At 38.1% G+C, this 19073-nt stretch overlaps 5 protein-coding genes across 5 annotated transcripts in view; 3 read left to right on the top strand and 2 right to left on the bottom strand.

Moving 5' to 3' along the window:
* LOC147218483 (single-stranded DNA-binding protein 2) overlaps positions 1–2127 on the top strand; it is a 51740-nt gene extending 49613 nt beyond the window's left edge. Inside the window, exon 17 of the mRNA XM_086173426.1 lies at positions 184–2127. Within this exon, the coding sequence (XP_086029552.1) occupies positions 184–213 (30 nt within the window). The 3' untranslated portion in view covers positions 214–2127. The remainder of the gene's footprint in view (positions 1–183) is intronic.
* Positions 597–8225, top strand: LOC147218482 (uncharacterized). Its single transcript, XM_086174387.1, has 12 exons — positions 597–3024; positions 3472–3614; positions 3697–3761; positions 4070–4228; positions 4322–4420; positions 4729–4775; positions 6216–6380; positions 6910–7052; positions 7172–7236; positions 7529–7657; positions 7769–7864; positions 7958–8225. The coding sequence occupies exons 1-12, from the start codon at positions 2920–2922 to the stop codon at positions 8038–8040; spliced, it is 1299 nt and encodes a 432-aa protein (XP_086030513.1). The 5' UTR covers positions 597–2919; the 3' UTR covers positions 8041–8225.
* A 56-nt stretch (positions 8226–8281) lies between these two features.
* Positions 8282–10750, top strand: LOC147218481 (saxitoxin and tetrodotoxin-binding protein 2-like). The gene is made up of 6 exons (XM_086173427.1): positions 8282–8924; positions 9033–9178; positions 9272–9333; positions 9917–10027; positions 10113–10214; positions 10471–10750. Exons 1-6 carry the CDS (start codon positions 8733–8735, stop codon positions 10503–10505), a joined length of 648 nt encoding a protein of 215 aa, XP_086029553.1. The 5' UTR covers positions 8282–8732; the 3' UTR covers positions 10506–10750.
* Positions 9447–12992, bottom strand: f2r (coagulation factor II (thrombin) receptor). Its single transcript, XM_086173425.1, has 2 exons — positions 12775–12992; positions 9447–12328 (listed from the first exon to the last, which is right to left on the bottom strand). The coding sequence occupies exons 1-2, from the start codon at positions 12836–12838 to the stop codon at positions 11115–11117; spliced, it is 1278 nt and encodes a 425-aa protein (XP_086029551.1). The 5' UTR covers positions 12839–12992; the 3' UTR covers positions 9447–11114.
* Positions 12993–14009: 1017 nt separating this feature from the next.
* iqgap2 (IQ motif containing GTPase activating protein 2) overlaps positions 14010–19073 on the bottom strand; it is a 28381-nt gene continuing 23317 nt past the window's right edge. The window contains exons 31-38 of the mRNA XM_086174211.1: positions 18137–18239; positions 17863–18004; positions 16909–16996; positions 16336–16548; positions 16062–16222; positions 15768–15911; positions 14930–15038; positions 14010–14536 (exon numbers count right to left, since the gene is read on the bottom strand). Coding sequence (XP_086030337.1) covers positions 14423–14536; positions 14930–15038; positions 15768–15911; positions 16062–16222; positions 16336–16548; positions 16909–16996; positions 17863–18004; positions 18137–18239 — 1074 coding nt within the window. The 3' untranslated portion in view covers positions 14010–14422. The remainder of the gene's footprint in view (positions 14537–14929; positions 15039–15767; positions 15912–16061; positions 16223–16335; positions 16549–16908; positions 16997–17862; positions 18005–18136; positions 18240–19073) is intronic.

Raw genomic sequence — 19073 nt, 5'->3', positions numbered from 1 at the left:
TCATGGGATAGGCAGAGTAACCCTATGGCGGGATAACGAGGGTCTAGCCTAGCTTTAACTATTAGCTTTCACAAAAAGATAGTTTTTAAGCCCATTCTTAAACAAAGAGAGGGTTCCACCTCCATGGATAGTGTTTGGGAGAATAAATTAACGTTTTTCTTTTTTTATCATCTCTCTCCGCAGTATTCTCCAAACATGACCATGAGCGTGTGAAGGCTCAGGAAATGGGTCGGTCAGTCACACAGTAGGCTGGCAGGATTTGGTATAAAGCTGAGGAGCAGGATCTGATGTCATGCAGGCCAGTGACTTTTCCTTCACCTCCACCTGACCAGTTAGGACGGCGGCGCTGCGCTTCGTCCTTCTACCGCAACCCCATGGTTTCTCTCCAAGTTCCTTCTCAACTTATTACTTCTTCCGTTCTAAGCTGCGACTCGACTACTTTCATTGGTTTTCCTCTGCAACAACAAAATTGTACAAAGGAGTCAAATTTCATCCGACTGGAGGAGTACTCTGTACATTTGTATGTTTGTGATGGTGAACACACTCCAGTCACAAACTGATGGTTCAGCCTCTTGCATCATATCAGCGAGTTCATGCCCAAAGCAAAAGGCCAGTATCCTATTTATTCTAAAGTTTGTTTTCTGAAGGATCTAGAGACACTTTACTTGGATATTAAGATTTAATACATTTTTTTTTCCTTCATTAAAGTCTTATTACTGCATTTTTTGTTTGTTTATTTTGCAGATATCTGATAAGTGTTTTCTGTGTTTTGGGATAGACCAGAGCTTCAAGACCAGCACTGACACTGAGTTTTGTTTGTTTTATTTGTTTTATAATAACTGGTCTCCACATGAGCTCCCCTGCCTTCCTTGGGTTTTCTTTCTATTGTCAGTTCAACCCCAAATGTTGAAATGGAAAAGCTTTCATCTATATTCATCTGTATTATATGTTTGCGATATCTGATCAGGCAAATCAGTGCACATCCCTGTCAGCTCATGTAACATTCTTAGAACTTCCCCTCTTCAGCTCTGCCAGAGATATTTACTCACATTTTTTTTATTGGAAGGGACCTCCAACAGGGAATGAAAGGAAAACATCTGTGTTTTTAGTTGAATCCGGCACAAAGGTTAACCACTTCAGAAAGGGTTTTTTTTTAATTTTTTTTATTTATCCCCGCATTGAAATGACTCATCTTTGCATAGCACATAAAAAACTTAATCATGTTCCAAAAGGGTTTGTATGGAGACTCACATGAGAATTGTTTACTGTGGACTTTGAAAATGTGGGAATAAGTAAAACATGGAGTGGTCGGCGTCATTGATTTTCTTATTTTCTGTTATCTGAAAAGGCGGGACACTGAACCTGAAACCATTATTTGTTTATATTGATTACTACGTCCTCTCTCTGACTTGTCCTTTAAACCTTGACCCTGATGGCCTGTAATACTGAGTCACTGTTCTGAAATGACTCCCCATGCACATTTAGAGTTTTTCAGCCAATATTACGCAGAGATGGTATATTCAGAGGCGAGAGAGAGAGAGTGTATGGACGGTATACCAGAAGGCATAAACATTTCAAGTCACATCAGTCGCTCCTTGTCATCCGGATAAACTGTGATCTCAGAATAAAGTGAAAAAAGTTAGTTGGTACAAAAAAGGTTGTTTTAAATCAATGTTTTAAACTATTTCCACTGCCCAAGATGTGTAATCATCATGTACAAAAGGTCAATGTGCCTGTAAAGTGTTCCCCTCATTTACTGCAAACTGTACAGCTCACAAATCTAGCCCTGTCTTGTATGTGTATTTGATATTATTATTATTATTTTATTACCACTATCATTTTCTTACCTTATTATTTAAAGGAAATCTGGAGAGACTTATTTCAAAAAGGATTAGATGGATCGATGAAGCGCCATTGCGACTTTACATTTTAATTATTTTGAAGCCATAAGTGGGAGTACCATAGGATGCATTTGTAAATTGGATCATGTTTTCGGTTTTGTGGCAGTATGTCGAACTCCATTTGTGCATTTCCTCTTTTTTTATTCTTGTATTATGTTTTTGTAAATATACAGAGAAGTATTTCATGGGTTTTGAATATGCTGATATAAAGCTTCTCTTCCCTTAATCAAAGTGTTTGTGCATTTGACTGGATTCATCTTTGTGTCAAAGTTATGTCAATGTGTTTTCCATGTAAAGGCAGACTGAACATTTTAAATCAAAACACACTTGAGAGTAGAATTCTCAGTGATCATCCAGAACCAGGACTTACAGCATAGTTCCATTCCTGTCCTGTCTGTTTTGTGCGACAAAAACTTTTGACAAAGCTTACTTTTTCATTTGCAGGAAGAATCTGAGTGAGAAAATTGGAAAGCAATGCATCCAGACTAAAGTGTGTTTGTTTATAATAAACTGAAATGATTTGGCCACTAAAAAAAATGAACATCAATCCTTTAATTCAATTAAACATTCGGGAAATTGGTATGGCATGCTGCAGATATACCGCGATTATTACAAGCAGAAATAGTCTTTATAACTATCTCAATCTGCACATCAGAACGCGATTACATTTACCAACTCTGTGCTACAGTATAAGGATGTTTAATATATTGCAGACATATTGCTGTGGTGCAGAGGGGGAGAGATTAAAACCCCATCCTGCAAAACTACCCTGGCGAGAGGAGAGAATATATTTACCGCAATACTTTTCAGTCACACTATCCTACTGCTTAATATTAAGCAACTAATGTTTAGGTACACTAAAAACTGCTTTGTGTATCTTTTATTACATAATAGCACTTTTTGTCTTGCAGTCCCCGCCCCTATCACCCCAAACCATAAAAATGAAGTTTTGCCTGGGGAAGTCTTCAATCTGATAACACCAGTATCGAGTCCTCCGCCGGTCATCTGACCTCTGACCATGTTTGTGCACTTTTGTTTAGCGCTGCTGGCATTTGCCTCTCTGACGGCCGCTTCTGATCCAGAGTGTGAGGAACTGGCTCAGCCGCTGAAAGACCACAGTAAGGTACACTGTACTTTATATCTGTCTTAGATGCAAAGAAGCATCCGGCCATTAGAGACAACCACGTGATATGTTTGGGTGACTTTTGCAAGATTGTGCATGTGCAGTAAATACGACGGCAAGGTCATTCAGCATCCAACTGTGAAATATTCTGCATCTCGGTTTCTCCTAAAAGCATTTTACCACACTGACCGAGATAAAAAATGAACTAAAAACTTACTGACCTTTACTATTTATACTGTTAAATAAATAAATAAATCTATCAACTGTTAAGGTGGTACAGGACTGTTAAAATAGAGGTGCCGTCAAAAAAATAAATCCCAAGTTGTAATTTATAGGAAAGTTAAAAGGGAAAGAATTATTCACATTTAAATCGATGTGTCAATTTTTTATATTTGACGCAACTCAAAATGTTCAATGTATGTTTTAATACTTCACTTCTTTGTCTAGATTTTTGGAAAATGGATATTTCATGTTGGAACATCCAACAATGAAGAGTTTCTCGCTCAGCTCAAAACGGTCAACAGCTCCTGGATTGGACTGACGCCCTACCCCACTGAAGAAACATATAACCTGCGCTGGGGAGACAATTTGTAAATATTGATATTCTCAAATGCAAATGAGAAACTGACGAAAATGTGAATTGTTTCTAATTATTTTTGTCTGTGCTTTCAGTAATGGGACCTGCATGTACGGGAATCTCAATTCAACTCTGGTTCAAGACTCTACAAAAGTCACATGTAAGTACATTCTAATAGCCAGTCTATCTATCTATCTATCTATCTATCTATCTATCTATCTATCTATCTATCTATCTATCTATCTATCTATCTATCTAGCAAATTACCAAACAATTAACTCAGAAAAAGAATTTTCAAATTTCCAAAGAATATATGAGCTCAGGTTATGAAATAATATATGTTATTTGTACTGAAATAATATATCGAAACATCCAATCATTCTTGCAATTAATAACACATACACAGGCATATTACATAACAATAATAATAGTCCACAAAAGCTTGACTTTCTGTCCATGTTTTTACAGTTTCCTTCAATTTCTCCATTCCTGTTGGGAAATGGAAGAGGGCCCAGCATGTTGGGGAGCACCTGAAGACGTGTCCCGACTGCATACTTTGGAGAGACGACGCCGTCATGACATCCATCACTGGGGAGACACAGAAAGGCAGCTTCCTGTACCTCTTCAGTGAGTTTAAAGTCTCTTGTTAGCACACATCTGCCTATCCATATTTTGTGTATCACGGTCGCGTTGTCATAAACTTCCCTTTGTACCCTACAGCAAAGTCCAGGGACCTGCATGCCTCTCAGATGGAGACTTTTAAAAAACAGGCCGCATGTCTTAACTTTCCCTCAGATCATGTTGTTATAGGAAACACAGGTAAGTTGTTCAACCAGCTTACCATCATACTTGTTCATCAATTTTGTGATAGGACTTAAAAAGGCATCAACCTATATGTTTCCTTTCATTAATTATGCATTTTCGATTTGTCATCCTTTCTATAGACATCTAGCGTAACTTTCATTTTCTTCCTTGTACATTTAAATGCAAATAATCCATCTTATATGTCAATGAATTTTGAATTTATTCAAGAAAAAGTGCAGGATCCCCGTTTCTTAAGACTGACGTTATGTTTTCAATGCAGAAAGATTACCTGCTGTGACTTGTATGCCTGCTCTCTGTTACAGAACTGTGTCCTGAGGAGCACGATGCCGCTGTCCTATCCCAGAATGAAGCATAGCATGCAGAAAAAAAAATTAATAAAACTCAGCAACAAGGTTTCTGTTCCACTATAAGAGCCGCACACAGTGTGCTTACAGCATGATAAACCACTCTTATGGGTGACAGGCATGTAGTTCCTGCTGAGATGAGAAGAGTTACAGCTGTAGCTGTCATTTGCTGTTGGAGTAAACCAAGAACCCAATCAACTGTTACCCACCTTGTCCCCTGAAGTTGTGATTCATCTCTGCTTTTCAGGTGCCAATTCATGGATGGACAGCTGTTTCTTCACATGCATTGACACGTCTAATCTATAACTACCAGTTCACACTTGTGTTACTTGTGTCATTGCCCCATGAAATGCAAATATTGAAAAAAAAAAAAAAAAAAAAAAAAAAAAATATATATATATATATATATATATATATATATATATATATTATCTTTCATAGCATTGCAAATATTAAATCAAATAACTTTTTGTATTTTTGTTGTTTCTTTGCTATTTTGTTACATTCACCTTTTAAACAATGATGTTAATGCTTATCATGAAAAAATAGTAAGCCACAATACAAATGTTTTTTCTTTATCTCTTGCAAAAGGTGTAAACAGCTGATTATTTGCCTTGATGAAACTGTAACTCTGAATAAATGGTATTGAAATGTAATTAGTGACCCATTACTCAGTATTTGCAAAGAGGGGGCAATAAACAGACCACATTTTGTTTGTTGATTGCTCTCATGTGGTAGATTTTTCCCAAAATATCTGGCAGTACAGAACCTATGCTGCTGAAGTCTATATTTGCTGAATTCAGAAAGTGCCAATCAGGTTTCCATCAAAATTCTTGTTACTCATAATTTCTGAGGTATTGAGCTGTTGCCATCATCGCAAAATCTATATACAATGTGCTCCTTGAGAATAAACGGATACTAAACCAGCGAAAGTCCAGCGAAACGTTGCCCTTGAAAATTGTGTAGCCAAATATATTCGGAAATTAGCAAACAGAATATTCAGCATCCTTTAATTATTTCATGGATTTTCTTTTATTCTCAGTTGCACCTGTATTTGCATTCACATGACAAATGCTCTGGATCTGACAAAGAAAACTAGTCAATCATCAAGAGGCAAATGCAAAGACCTAAATTGCAAGACTGTGTGTGTGTGCGTGTGTGTGTGTGTGTGTGTGTGTGTGTGTCCTCTTTCCCTTTGTATGTGTGAGACTGTGCACATCGTGGATACTGTTCACATATTGAGAGATGCAGGGGTCTTGCTATTTAGACTCTGCCAGCTGGCTGTTATGTAATTGGATAAATAGGACACAAAAGCCCCCACTGACAAAATGTGAGAAGTGTGTGTGTGTGTGTATGTGTGTGTATGTGTGTGTGTGTGTGTGTGGCCCAAGGCCCAGCCCCCAAGTTACACAACAGTTCTCCATGTAGCTCTGGGGAGGATGTAGCTGGCAGGATCCCTGACATTAGTGTTGCTCTCTGGCTGCCTGCTGTCTCAAGCCATGGCGGCACAGCTGGTCGTAGCTCTGCTGGCTCTCGCCTCCCTGGGTGCCGCATCTGAACTGGACTGTAAAGAGCTGGTTAAACCTCTGGTGCTGGACAGTCATAGCCCCGTGAGTATGAGTGGTAATCTGTTGTCAGCTGGTCATTTTTGAGCAGTGTTGGGTGTTAACGGGGCTGACTTATGCTTTTCAATGTCATCTTCAAAATTAATTATTATTAATAGCGTCTGTCTATAATGATTAAATTCTGGTTTTCATCTGTGCTGTTGATGCTTTGAGTTTTTCTCAAAAACATCGATGTTGGTTTGCATATTTTGGTTTTATATTTTGTTATTCCTATTGTAGTGAAATCAACTTCATTTTCATGCAAAAGCCATGGTCATTGGATCATAAAAATTCATAAGCAACTTTCTTAACTTTTTCAAATTTGGAGGTTCAACAATTTGGAGGTTCAAAAATTATTAATCTTTCAAAAGGAGCAGGAAATTATATTTTAGTTTAGTTTGATACTCCATCACACCATTAAAGATTTAAGGATATGCTTCCAATTCAATTTTCAAAAGCCACACTGAAATTAAAGTCTTTGTCTCACTCTGTTTGTGTGTGTGTTTGTGTGTGTGTGTGTGTACGCGTATATCAGATCTATGGCAAATGGGTGCTTCATGTGGCATCTTGGGATGAGCCGGGCCTGAAAAGTGACATTGTATCAGTGAACAGCTCCTGGGTTGAATTTTCAGCATCCTCAGACATCGAACACATCAATGTCTACTGGGCTGATCGGGTGTAAGCGCAACTCATCAGTTACATAACCTGATCCATCACGTTTTGTGTCATGGTATCTAATTTCATGCATTGACCTTCATTTTCAGTTTTTATATAATTTTATTTCATTTTGATTACAGGAATGATAAGTGCCTTCAGGGTATTGCTGACACCAACATCTCAGGAATGGCCAGTCACACCACTTGTATGCATCTCAAAATTATGAAATTATGAATTATAAGCAAGTCAAGGCAAGGTAGTTTAGCTGTAAAGCACATTTTATACACAAGTATGATTAAATGTGCTTAACTTAGCTAAATTCCAGATTCCAGATTTCATATGTATGCTGGGTTTTATTTTTTTTACAAAGATGTACTTGACAGAAACCAATCTGATGTGCAGTCAATAGGTTCATGGATCAAGTGATTTAGCTGACACGGTATTTGAGGGTTTGGTTGTATTTTAGACACGAAGGCGAGCTCTGTGATATCTTTCAGTTAATATAAATGGTCATACATCATATCATGACGGGAAATACTACGAGACCTGCTCCGACTGCCTCCTGTCGGAAGATACAACCCTTCTCCCTGACGGCAAATCAAAAGGCCGATACTTCTTCATCTTTAGTAAGTTTCTGCCATTTACCCTGAGCAAGTGCACCAAGGCACTGCCCCGGAATTCATGTGATTTTCATTTGTTCAACTGTTGCCTGACTGCTTTTGAACCCATGTTTAAAGCAAGGACTGGCGATCTGGAGCCATCTGAGCTAGAAACCTTCAAGAAACAAGCGGAATGCCTTAACTTCGGATCAGAGTACCACTTTCTGGGCAAAAGTCAGTTTTTTTTTTTATTTCTTTGTCCTCTTTTACCCCCCCATACATCATTTTGCAAGGGGCTTCTTTGATTGTTTTGTCATTCGATTTCAGATCTGTGTCCGGATGACAGGGAAGTTGTTGCCACTGAGAAAACAGACAACAATGAAACCACTGATCAGCCTCCTGCAGAGTAAAGCAAGATACACAAACGTAGTCTCGCATCACATACTATTACATGTGATCTACTCTTCATTCAGATGCATAGTTATTCTAGTGTCATGTTAGATCTGTAGACACTAGATGAAATAGTCTGTCTTGCTGCTGTTTAGCCTAATTCTGATTATCCTGTTGCTTATTTGGCAAATAAAATTGCTCCGACTGTCTAGTGTTCTTGGAATATGTCTTAATCTAGAAAATGCCACGGTAGATTCCCATACTTCCCATACCTTCTCACCAGTTACTTAACACATCACTGACCTCAACAGAGTGTTGCCGGGAAACCTTACGGCTTAGGTGAAAAGAAAATGTCACTTCTGCCAAATTATTGCCAGAAGGAGCCCATACAATCCTCAGGGGGAAAGCAACCACTATTGTACTGAAGAAGACCAGCTTTGACTCTTTATTTCCAAATCTCCTTACACCCCAGAAAGAGTTGCGGCACGCTGCCAAGGTTCAGTCAGGGACATCTGAAGGGGCAACCGACTGGGTGGATTTTTGAGCTCTTAGCAAATGCAAGGCTCTGCAGGGCCATTAAAAACCTTCACTGGAGCATTTGAGCATGTAGAAACCTCCTCCACCTCTTCCTCCTCCTCCATCTCCTCCTCCTCCTCCCATGTTGGCAATTGCAAAACAACTTTTTTGGGAGGTTTGAAGCCCTCAAGGGAAAATGGATCAGTGTCAGGGGATTTCTTTTGCTGCCTCCACAGCATTATCTGCAGAGCTGCAGTCTCTTTCATCTGGTCTGACTATGGCTCAGCTGGTTTTTATCGTTATCTTGGCCTTCGCTTTTCTCACTGATGCATCTGCACCTGAGTGCAAGGACCTGGTCAAACCCATCATGCCAGAGGAGCCGAAGCTGGTAAAGTGCACATATTGTATTGTATTTTTATGAGGTTAATTAAATCTAAAAGCATATTGTCATTATCTCTCTAAAATCAAAAGTCCAATCTTGACTTGTTGCATGCAGATATTTGGCAAATGGGTGTATGTGATGGGAGCTGGTGAGCCCACACCCTACCACAAGGCAATGGAGTCTCTAAAAAGCTCCTGGATCGACTTGTCTCCCACCTCTGACGATCAAACCGTAACATTACGCTGGGGAGATCACTGCTTGTAAGTGACGATTGTTTGGCAGGAAAAAAAAACAACAAACAAATTTCAAGTTGTAAGAATTAGACAAAAATAACACAAACTTCTGTTTCACAGTAATCGTTGTATTACCGGTGAAGTAAATGCCACAGTCTTAGGACTTGCAACCATTTTTCGCAGTAAGTGAATCTCAGACAGAGGCTGCACGTATGTGAGATAAAGAAAGCTGAATTTCACCATATTATGTAACAACGACAAGATTTTATAACAACATGTAGATTCATACGCAATATTTCTTCATTTCCCCCTTTATTGTGAAATGATTGTATATTGCTGAGGTTATTACAAAATGCATATGTTTAACTTTTTAATGAAAAATAATCCAGGCATAATATAATACCCAACCGCCATGGATGATTAAATTTGATATATTACATTGAGGTAAAAATAAAATGTCTCACATTTTAATTTAGACTGATATCACAGACAACTCATTTCTTTGTGTACTTCATAAACTTTGGAATTATTGGTTTTGGTTGGATGCAGTAATTGCCATCTGTACATAAAGCAGCAAATTTTTACAAAAGACAGGCAAAGAATGCTGTCAGATTTTGTCAAGTCGTTTTATAACGCATTGTTACAAGGGACCAGAATGATGTACAATGTTGAATGGAGTTGTTCTGACTACTAATACAAACATACAAAACACAGAACAATAGAAGCAGCGGTGTAAATTATTCACTCTGCTGTTTGCTTTCAAAGAAAACCTGTCAGATCACAAAGGATATATCCTGCCGACATGCTCTGACTGTCTTGTGTGGACAGACAGCTTTCGAAACGGTGATATCACTGGCAGATACATCCTGCAGTTCAGTAAGCTTTCTTCTTATCCTTTCGGACTCAGTCAGAAAGAATTTTAAATCTCCATACTGTTATGAATTCCTCCTTTTCCTCTTAGCAAGAACTGGAAAAATAGAACCAAGAGATGTTGAAATATTTAAGAAACAAGTCGGTTGTCTGAACTTCCCAGCAGATGTCCACAGCTACGATGGCAAAACAGGTCAGTAGTTCTCCAGGTGCCAATTTTCCTCCAAACCAAATAACTGCAATTTAACACTAAGCTGCACCAATGTGACAAAAGCGCAACAATTTGCCACAGGGTGGAGATTGTCTAGGAAAAAAAAGCCACTCTATGCATGACTACACATTATAGCAGGAAATGTCAGAGAGGAAATGATGATGTAGCAATTACTGTGCAGGAAATTTTTCTTTGCAGTGTCTCCTCATTTATCTTTGTGGGTTTTCCTGTTTTTCAGAGCTGTGTCCTGATGACAAGGAGAATACAGAATAAGCGCGAAGACTGAAGAGCCATGTTTTACAACAAAACACGTAGTTTCACTGATGAAATCATGTTTTTACATAAACTTTTATACTCATAATGATACACAAATATTTTATATTGTATAAGACAGAACATCAACTACTGATCCAAACCACTTACATTTGTAACAAGTTATAATAAACGTTATTGCCTTGTTAACACCAATGTAATTAGATCATATTTGATTGTTTTGAGATTAAAGATTCATAGCCTCATTTTGTTCACAACCTGTGACTGAGACAGTGAAAATGCAATCATTGCAACTCCAGAACTGAAGAAGCCTCTCGGACGAGGAGCGAAACGTCTTCAAGAAACTAAAATCCAAGAATGACAAGAATGACTGAGAACCTTCACAGATAATTGCAACAGCAAGCCAGTAGGGTCATGTGGACAATTGCGAGTTTGTTTTGAAAAAACGAAATACAACTTTTTGAAAAAACTCAAAAAACAAAATCAACAAAAATGTAAGACTTTTTGTATATATTTGGTGTTTGTAACATCCCCTGAAGTCACAGATCTCCACCTTAGTGACGCCAACAGGTACTGAATGAATCCCCAGTCCGACTCTTGGCTATTCATTCAAGCATCGAGCCTGCTATACTGGCTATTTTGAATATTCTCCATCTTGCACGACCTGCTTCTCTCTGTCCGTCCGCTGCTCTTTGTACTCTGGGTTTGTGAGCTGCTCTCTATTTGAGCCAAGCGCCTACACCTGAGCAGTGCTGCCACCTGCTTCTGGCACTGAGAAGAGCCAAAATAATAGAGGACAGGATCCAGGCAGCAGCTAAGGCTCCCGAGACACATGGACAGTAAGTATGCCTGGTATGAACTTGCACTGGTTTTGTGGCCCAGCTGGACATAGTGAACCATCAGTATGATGTTAGTTGGAGTGAAACAGACCACAAACACCACCAGAACAATTACAGCCATCACCACGGCTCGCGTCTTCCTAGAACGGTTCTCCACATTGACTGCTGCCAGAGCCTGGATGATCCGTGCATAACAGACCACTGTGAAGATGAGAGGGATGAAGAAGAAGACTGAGGAGTAGATGGGAAAGAAGAAATGATAGTAGGCTTGTAGTTTTTCTACATCCTGCACATCATGGCAGGTGGTAATACTCAAGTCTTTCAGATGGAGTGTTTGCTCTGAGAACAGAAGAGGAAAGATCCCTCCGAGGGCCAACAGCCACATGGAAGCACACACACCTGAAGCAGTCTTAGGGCTACGCCACATCAGCGAATCCATGGGGTAGACCACAGCCAGGAAACGGTCCACGCTAATGCAAGTCATTAACAAGACTGAGCAATACATATTGCAGTAAAAGGCCGCCGTTACAACTCTGCACATGAAGGAACCATAGATCCAGTTGTTGCCATGGTAATGGTAAGCGATCTTGAAGGGAAGCAGCAGACCAAACAACAGGTCAGCACAGGCTAGGTTGAGCATGTAGATAGCTGCTGGTTTTCTTGGTCGGATGTGATGGACAAACATCACCACAGCAATCAGGTTGAGGGGCACGCTGATGATGAAGACAAGTAGGTAGACAGTCGGTACAAAGCTGGTTGTCACGCAACCCTGCAGAAAACGCTTTGTCTCGTGAGACACAAAGTAATGCTTCCGTGGATGATGGTGTGAGCCCCGTTGGACATGCTTTTTCACAGGTTCCTGCGGAGGCTCAAAGCCAGATCCCCTCTCGTCACCCAGGCTATCTAGCAAGGACAAGTCAAGGTACTCCATAGGATCACTTGGATCAATCACATAATCAGCTGAAAAGGTCCGTAGTAGCGAGCCTTCAATACAGAAAAGAGAACAATATTTCAGTTTGTTTTTTTTTATTTCTTGTGGCACTTCTTTATGTAACATAGCTGCACACTGTCTGAACTAAATGTGATTCTTGATCTGCCTACACTTCAGTGCAAATGAGAATTTAGTGGCAGCTTCCTTTCTTTCAGTAACACAATCTATAAAGAATGTTCCAACTTTAACAAACAGAACACTGTCAAAACACAGAAATTTCATTTTCAACTGTTTTTTTTTTTTTTTTGGCTTAAGTACTAAGTAAATAAATCTTTGTATCTAAAGTTTACATGATCAACTGGTAACTGTCTGAGCGATTAATTTTCATAGGTTGAAAATCCCCTCCACAAAAACATTTTGAAGTCTGTTTTTCAAATTTTATTTAATAAGGTCTTGAAAATATTCAAAGTTCTGTAAAATACAATCAAAAACAGCTTACCATTTTTGGAATTAAATGCTCCGCTGTGAAGGGAAAACCCCAGTATTAACCAAAATGGAAGCATGGCTTTTTTTCCTCCAAATATATTACCTCTAAGAGTTGAAATTATCTTTGACTGAAGAGTAACTGAAGTGCTTCCTGCCAGAATCTAACATGTTATTATAGCTCAGTGTGGGTGGTTCCCCTCTTCCAACTGCCTGCTCGTCTCCTCCCCTACACATAAGTGTTCCACTGTTTTATACACAAACAATTATGATGTTTGGTGAATACAGCAGAAATTACACGTCTAAAGGAAAAGAGTTAAAAGTTGACTTTTTCTTCTGCTCCTTTCAGCTTTTCCCTTCAGGGGTCGCCACAGCGAGTCAAGTTTCTCCATCTAGCCCTGTTCTCTGTATCCTCCTCTCTCCCTACGTCTGAAAATCTTCTCTTTGGTCTTCCTCTAGACCTCATGCCTGGCAGCTCCAAGTCCAGCATCCGTCGACCAATATAATCACTATCCCACCACTGTACATGACCGAACCATCTCAGTCTGGCTTCTGCAACCTTTTCTCAAAAACATCTAATGTGCTGTTCCTCTGACAGACTCATTCCTGATCCTATCCATCCTGGTCCCTCCCAAAGAGAACCATAGCATCTTCATCTCTGTGCCCTCTCACTCTGCCTCCTGTCTTTCCATCATTGTCACTGTTTCTAGGCCATACAGCATTGCTGGTCTCACCACTGTCTTGTACAACTTTCATTTCATTCTGGCTGAGTCTTCTATCACATAGTACCCCGACATTTTTCTCCACTCATTCCAACCTGCTTGAACCCGTCTCACCACACTCTCCACTGCTCTTGACTGTTGACCCCAAGTACCAAAAATCCTCCAACTTCTCGATTTCCATTCCCTGTAGCCTCACCATTCCGACCGGGTTCCTTTTATTCACACACATATACTGGGTCTTGCTGCCGAACTTTCATTCCTCTCCTTTTCAGTGCATACTTTCACCTCTAGATTTTCCTCAACCTGTTCTCTTCTCTCACTCTACATCACAATGTCAGAGTTAAAAATGGACAAAAGAATAAAATGATGTATGTACAGTATCACTGTTTAGCAACAGTAGGTGAAATGAAGGCTGCTAATGCAGGGAATCAGTTTTGGATTACAAAATATTAAATAAAGGGTTAATCAAGTAAAATATCAATAACTTTAGACATGATACTGTAATTTTTCAACTTTTTTATTATGTATTTCAATTATTATAAATCATTTATAAAGTGATTGTACATCTTACTGATACATCAATTCCATCATTAAAAGTTTTATTAATTAAAATGAGATTTTTGACACTAAAAAGGCACTGGTAAGCAGAAGTATTTCATAAAGTTCAATTTTTGGTCATATTTATTCTGTGTCTCCATTTAATTATGCAATCAACAAGATCAAAACAATAGTGTTTCTTTTACATGGAAAATATGAAAATCATAATAATTTTCCCCTATCTGTTGGAAAATAAGAACATATGTGTGACAATTTAGACCTGATACATGAAAATATAATTGTATGAAGTCTGGCAAAAATTCAAACAAGGCAATGTCACAAGGCATCTATCTCACTCTCCACAGATTTTTTTTCATATATTATTGTCTTACTGTATTTTTACTTTCATTTTCCATAGAATTTCTTGTTGAGGAGAAAAATTAGTAAATTCACATTCACTTTAGCTTTGTCGAACATCTTCATGACAGCCACTCCTTCATACTGCAGCTGAAGAAGATCCTGAACACATAACACATAAGACACACAAATAGCATTTTCCACATTCATTAGAAATACAACACTACCCTTCCAGGTGTATCCAATTCATTTGAAATACAAGATATATTTTATCCTTAATAGGTAAAAAAAACATGGTGCTGTTTTTTTAGATCTTTTTTTCTGGCTCTGGATAGTCTGGTTTCCATAATCAGTATCGTAATACATAAGATTCATAACAACACAAGAATATCAAACAAAGCCCAAATAAGAAAAATGCTTCTTTTAAATTTCAAACCTTCAGTTCCACTTTGTGTTATTAGCCTTAGAGTTTGAACTTGAACTTCTACAGTGTGTCATTGAGGGCTTATTAGAGCCACTAACTCACTTTGTCTAAGGCAATGGGGAAATGTTTACCTGGAAATGAAGCTGAACTTTTTCCATCTCAACTCCCATAAATTTGGCTTTCACCTCAAAGTCTCCAACCTCCTCACTGGGTGAAATGTCAAACATGACATTTTTGAACCTGAGAGAAGAGAAACAACAATGTTGAAGTGACAACAAAGCACAATTGAGGGAAAGAAGACTTTGGTGAGACCTTCCTTTTATTATAGGCATTACAAAACTAATGAAGGATGTTGACATTTACTAATTTCTATTGTAAAGATGACAAATTTTTTACCTTTTAACACATTTGATTTGACATCTGTGTTGGATTTGTGACCATTACCTTCTTAAAAAAAATCACAGAAACAGATAAAAACCTTGTTTTCTCCTCTGTAATTTCAAAGGAGATACAGTGGGTTCCAGCCATGGATAATGTATGCACATTTGCCTGCATTTTTACCACACAAAAGAAGCATTTGATTCCAAAAAATGTATTAAGCCGCTTTGGTGAGCAGCAATGCAGCATAAAATTTCAGTCACCAATATCTTTTCATGTCAAATTGACTGTATGACTGTGACAACTTTGTGTCTCAAGTTCAAAGGTCATGCTACATTTGCAGTTACTGAATGTGGTCAAAATGCAAGAGAGGGCCATCCTAACAAATATCCTCCAATATTATAGATAAAACATTCCTGAGATTTAATTCTAAAGGTTACAGAATAAGTCACAGTAATGACGATGGAGACTGGATCAGCAAATGGTGTGTAATTTCTTAACTGTTAGAAATAGAATATATATTTATAAGAGATGACCTGACACACAGCACCTTTTCACATTTCTAGGTGGCATCTGTTCAACTCAACTCACTGGTTTGTCTGAAGTCCTTCAATCTCCAAAATGACTCCTTTCTCATGCAACCTTAATGCTGTGTACTTTAAAGATTGTGGCTTCCACTTCTTGCTGCCTTTGCTGTCTCCTTTCGTTTCCATTTTTATAGATCTTCTGGAATTCCTAAGATAAATCAGAGAAAAGAAATAGGACACAAATATTGCTCCACACATGAAAGTGCTCTGGCGAGATAAAAAAAAAAAAAAAAAGAAAAACATAATTTCCATCAAAGTGCTACTCTTAAAAAGTGATACAAATGAAGTAAAAACTCACTTTCTATTGAGGTTATCAAGGCAGGTCTTGATATAAGTGTCATAATAGTTCATCTGCTCCTGGTAAAATGCTGTTTTAGAATTGAGTGCTGACAGTGTCTGCTGGAGCTTCACTAGCTCAGCCTTCCTCCTCTGTCTGTACCGTCTTTGGTAGCGAATATCCTGACAATTATAATTTTTACTGCATGTTAAGAAAATCAGGGACTAGAGAGATGAAAAAGAACAAAGTTGCCTTGAAAACTTGAATCTTTCAACGTGAATGAAGACTTATGAACCTTTGCTATGTCATTAACGACGTCCTGAAATTTGTTCATAGTTGTGACGAGACCAGCCTGCTCCAAGTTGCGAAGGTTCCTTAGTATTTTCCTCTTCTTTTGTTCCAAGGGGAGTTGGCTATCCTCCAATACTGCTGGGCTGCTCTTTAGACCCTCAGGTGTCTGGGCATCCTGAACTGTCCGTCTCTCTACAATTTTAATATGTTCTGACTCCTTTATGACAAAGTAAAAAATAAAATGTTCAAAATATCGTCACCCTCTTTGAATAATCGCCTAAGTCATTTTTTCAGATTTTTCAGGAAACACAAAAAACTGAACCATTTGACACACCCTTGACATAGGCAATTTCTACTAAAGGGGTAGAATGACACAATCTGTTTAACTGAGGATGTAGGCAATTTTGCCAGAGGTGGTCAGCATCATGAGGAGATGATTTAGGCAAAAAAAAAATGCCTTAGGTGATTATTTTAAGAGGGTGACGATATGTTAAGACAAAATGTAAGGCATTATGAAATGAGTAGACACAAAAATGTCTGCTGAAAACGAAAATAAAAACTAATAGGATGTTTTCACCTGTGAGGTAGTAGCTGGCATTTCAATGATCTCAGGCAAAGACTCTCCGGGCTGAATTCGAATCACATCTGCTATCAGCTTTTTTGTCCTGTAAAACACATTAACCTACAAATCACTTTGACTGGTTTTGTTGTGCAATTATTGTACTATGCCTAAAATATCTAGTATATGTCCTATGAGATTGGGAAACAATCTTATCAAACATGGTTGGATATATATCTTGCCAGTTAGGACGCGTGTCATTTTTAGATATTTATGCAATATACCATTAACTAATTTTAAACTAAGCCAAATATTAGAGCAACAATCTCAAAGCCATAACACAAGTAATTTTGTTTGCTATTTGAAACCCTGTCCAGTTGTGAATTTGCTATCATCATTTTTATTATTATATATTGTTTACATCAATCCATTTTTGATCAGTATTTTAGCACCCCAGACCAAAAGTACACAAATGATAGATACCACATCATTAAAAAAGCAGCCTCAAGACTTGAAAATCAAAAAATGATTTTCCATACTGATTGCAGAGTTATCTGAATGGCATGAAACATGTGCCAAAGTCAAACCAACTTTGTATTCACATTGCCTCTCCAACTGATACATTTTTCTCATACAGCAAGTTTAACAAATTCTTGCAGACGGATACATGTTTATAGGAGAGATAACTCAGGCCATTAAAACTCTTCCTGTTTGGACAGGAGATGATTAATGTGCAAGATAAAAAAGAAACACCAATGGATGATGGGCAAACACACACATAGGAGAGACAAATGCTGAGAATGATATACACTGGCACTGCCCATTAGATGTATCCATGACATCATTCTTTTGTTGTTTTTACTAGAATTCTAAAAAGAGTCAAATGTCTGCAAAACAAAGCTTGTAAGGCCTGTAAAATATGTGAGGTGAACCATTTGATCTTGATCCTGAAACAAAAAAAAAAAAACTCACTTTGTCATCAGAGTCTTCAAGTCTTTATCATCTCCTTCTAGCAGCTCAAACTTGCTGGTAAGGTGGAGGGAGATCTCAGTCTTGGCCAGCTGGCTAAGAACACTTTCTCTGTTTGGGTCATTTGAAGGGGTGGCTCCCTCACCTGTATTGAAGTTGTAGACACATGCTAATGTCAGCTTGATATTCATGTTGACCTGCTTAAGCAATAGCATAAACAGATTCAAATTTTGAACACTTATTTCATCATAAATGTAAAGCTTGAACTTTAATTCACCAAGCAAAGTCTCAACATCAGGAATGTCGCCTAGGTCCTGCAGAAGCTCATGCAGCAGGTCATTATGGTCTGGTGAAATGGCCTCCAGATGTTCCAAAAGCAGCTAAGTAAATACAGAGTAGATCAGTCTGTTATTAATCATGTTAAGAGTCATGCTTGATATGATGTTGTGACATAAGGAAAGAAACAGTGAAGATTAACAGCACAGCAGAATTTAGGATGATGGACATGGTTTCACCGGAAAGTAAAATCCACTCTCTTGTAATGCTTTAATCATCATTATATGGCCAGAGCACATAGTCAGACCCAGTTAAAATATAACCCTTATGTTATTGTGTTCCTATTCACTATTGGACTTTTAAGTTGACTGAATATCAATGAATAAAAATCTCTTAGTGAACTGGGTTTTTAAAAGTGTAACCACTGTCTCAATGCACTGTCTATTCTTTCTTTCCAAAACTATGAAATTAGACAGCATGCTCGTTTACATGTCTTGTTTAGTTAAACATTAATGGTATGGTCAACAAATTGCATTTAATTTGTGGACCACAAAGTAAATGTGGCCTTTAAAATTGTCTTGTTGCTAGAAAGCAGAAATTCAGAGAAAAATAGGAAATAAACCTCATACCAGGTGCTGAGGTTTTTTCTGAACACCATTCTTTTTCCCCCTTTTCCCAGCTCAAAGCGGATAAATTACATTTTAAAATCTAACTCAAAAGATCATAGGATGGCTGAAAGAACTTGAACTCCCTCTGGTGGAACATAGAATTGAACATTGAAAATTGAACAAAAAAAAAAACAACAAAAAAACAAAATTGCATTAACCATAACAGAATTAGCTGTATTAGCTAATTAGCTGTATTTTATATATATATATATATATATATATATATATATATATATATATATATATATATATGTGTGTGTGTGTGTGTGT

This window comes from Fistularia commersonii, chromosome 26 (assembly GCF_037954325.1).
Source record: "Fistularia commersonii isolate RoL2024-O1a breed Wild chromosome 26, RoL_Fcom_v1.0, whole genome shotgun sequence".
Classification (NCBI taxonomy): Eukaryota; Metazoa; Chordata; class Actinopteri; order Syngnathiformes; family Fistulariidae; genus Fistularia; species Fistularia commersonii.
Note: the sequence above shows the minus strand (reverse complement) of the source record. Positions and strands in the feature narration are given on the sequence as shown.

What these genes read in the sequence shown, in the direction of transcription:
- LOC147218482 (XM_086174387.1), top strand. Translation starts at nt 2,920, where the DNA reads ATGTTTGTGCACTTTTGTTTAGCGCTGCTGGCATTTGCCTCTCTGACG. An exon ending in CAGCTTCCTGTACCTCTTCA is followed by an intron (nt 4,229 to 4,321) that starts GTGAGTTTAAAG and finishes TGTACCCTACAG; the next exon opens with CAAAGTCCAGGGACCTGCAT. An exon ending in TGTTGTTATAGGAAACACAG is followed by an intron (nt 4,421 to 4,728) that starts GTAAGTTGTTCA and finishes TCTCTGTTACAG; the next exon opens with AACTGTGTCCTGAGGAGCAC.
- LOC147218481 (XM_086173427.1), top strand. Translation starts at nt 8,733, where the DNA reads ATGGATCAGTGTCAGGGGATTTCTTTTGCTGCCTCCACAGCATTATCT. An exon ending in TGCCAGAGGAGCCGAAGCTG is followed by an intron (nt 8,925 to 9,032) that starts GTAAAGTGCACA and finishes TGTTGCATGCAG; the next exon opens with ATATTTGGCAAATGGGTGTA. An exon ending in CAGCTACGATGGCAAAACAG is followed by an intron (nt 10,215 to 10,470) that starts GTCAGTAGTTCT and finishes CCTGTTTTTCAG; the next exon opens with AGCTGTGTCCTGATGACAAG.
- f2r (XM_086173425.1), bottom strand. Translation starts at nt 12,838, where the DNA reads ATGCTTCCATTTTGGTTAATACTGGGGTTTTCCCTTCACAGCGGAGCA. An exon ending in AGCATTTAATTCCAAAAATG is followed by an intron (nt 12,329 to 12,774) that starts GTAAGCTGTTTT and finishes TCTGTATTGAAG; the next exon opens with GCTCGCTACTACGGACCTTT.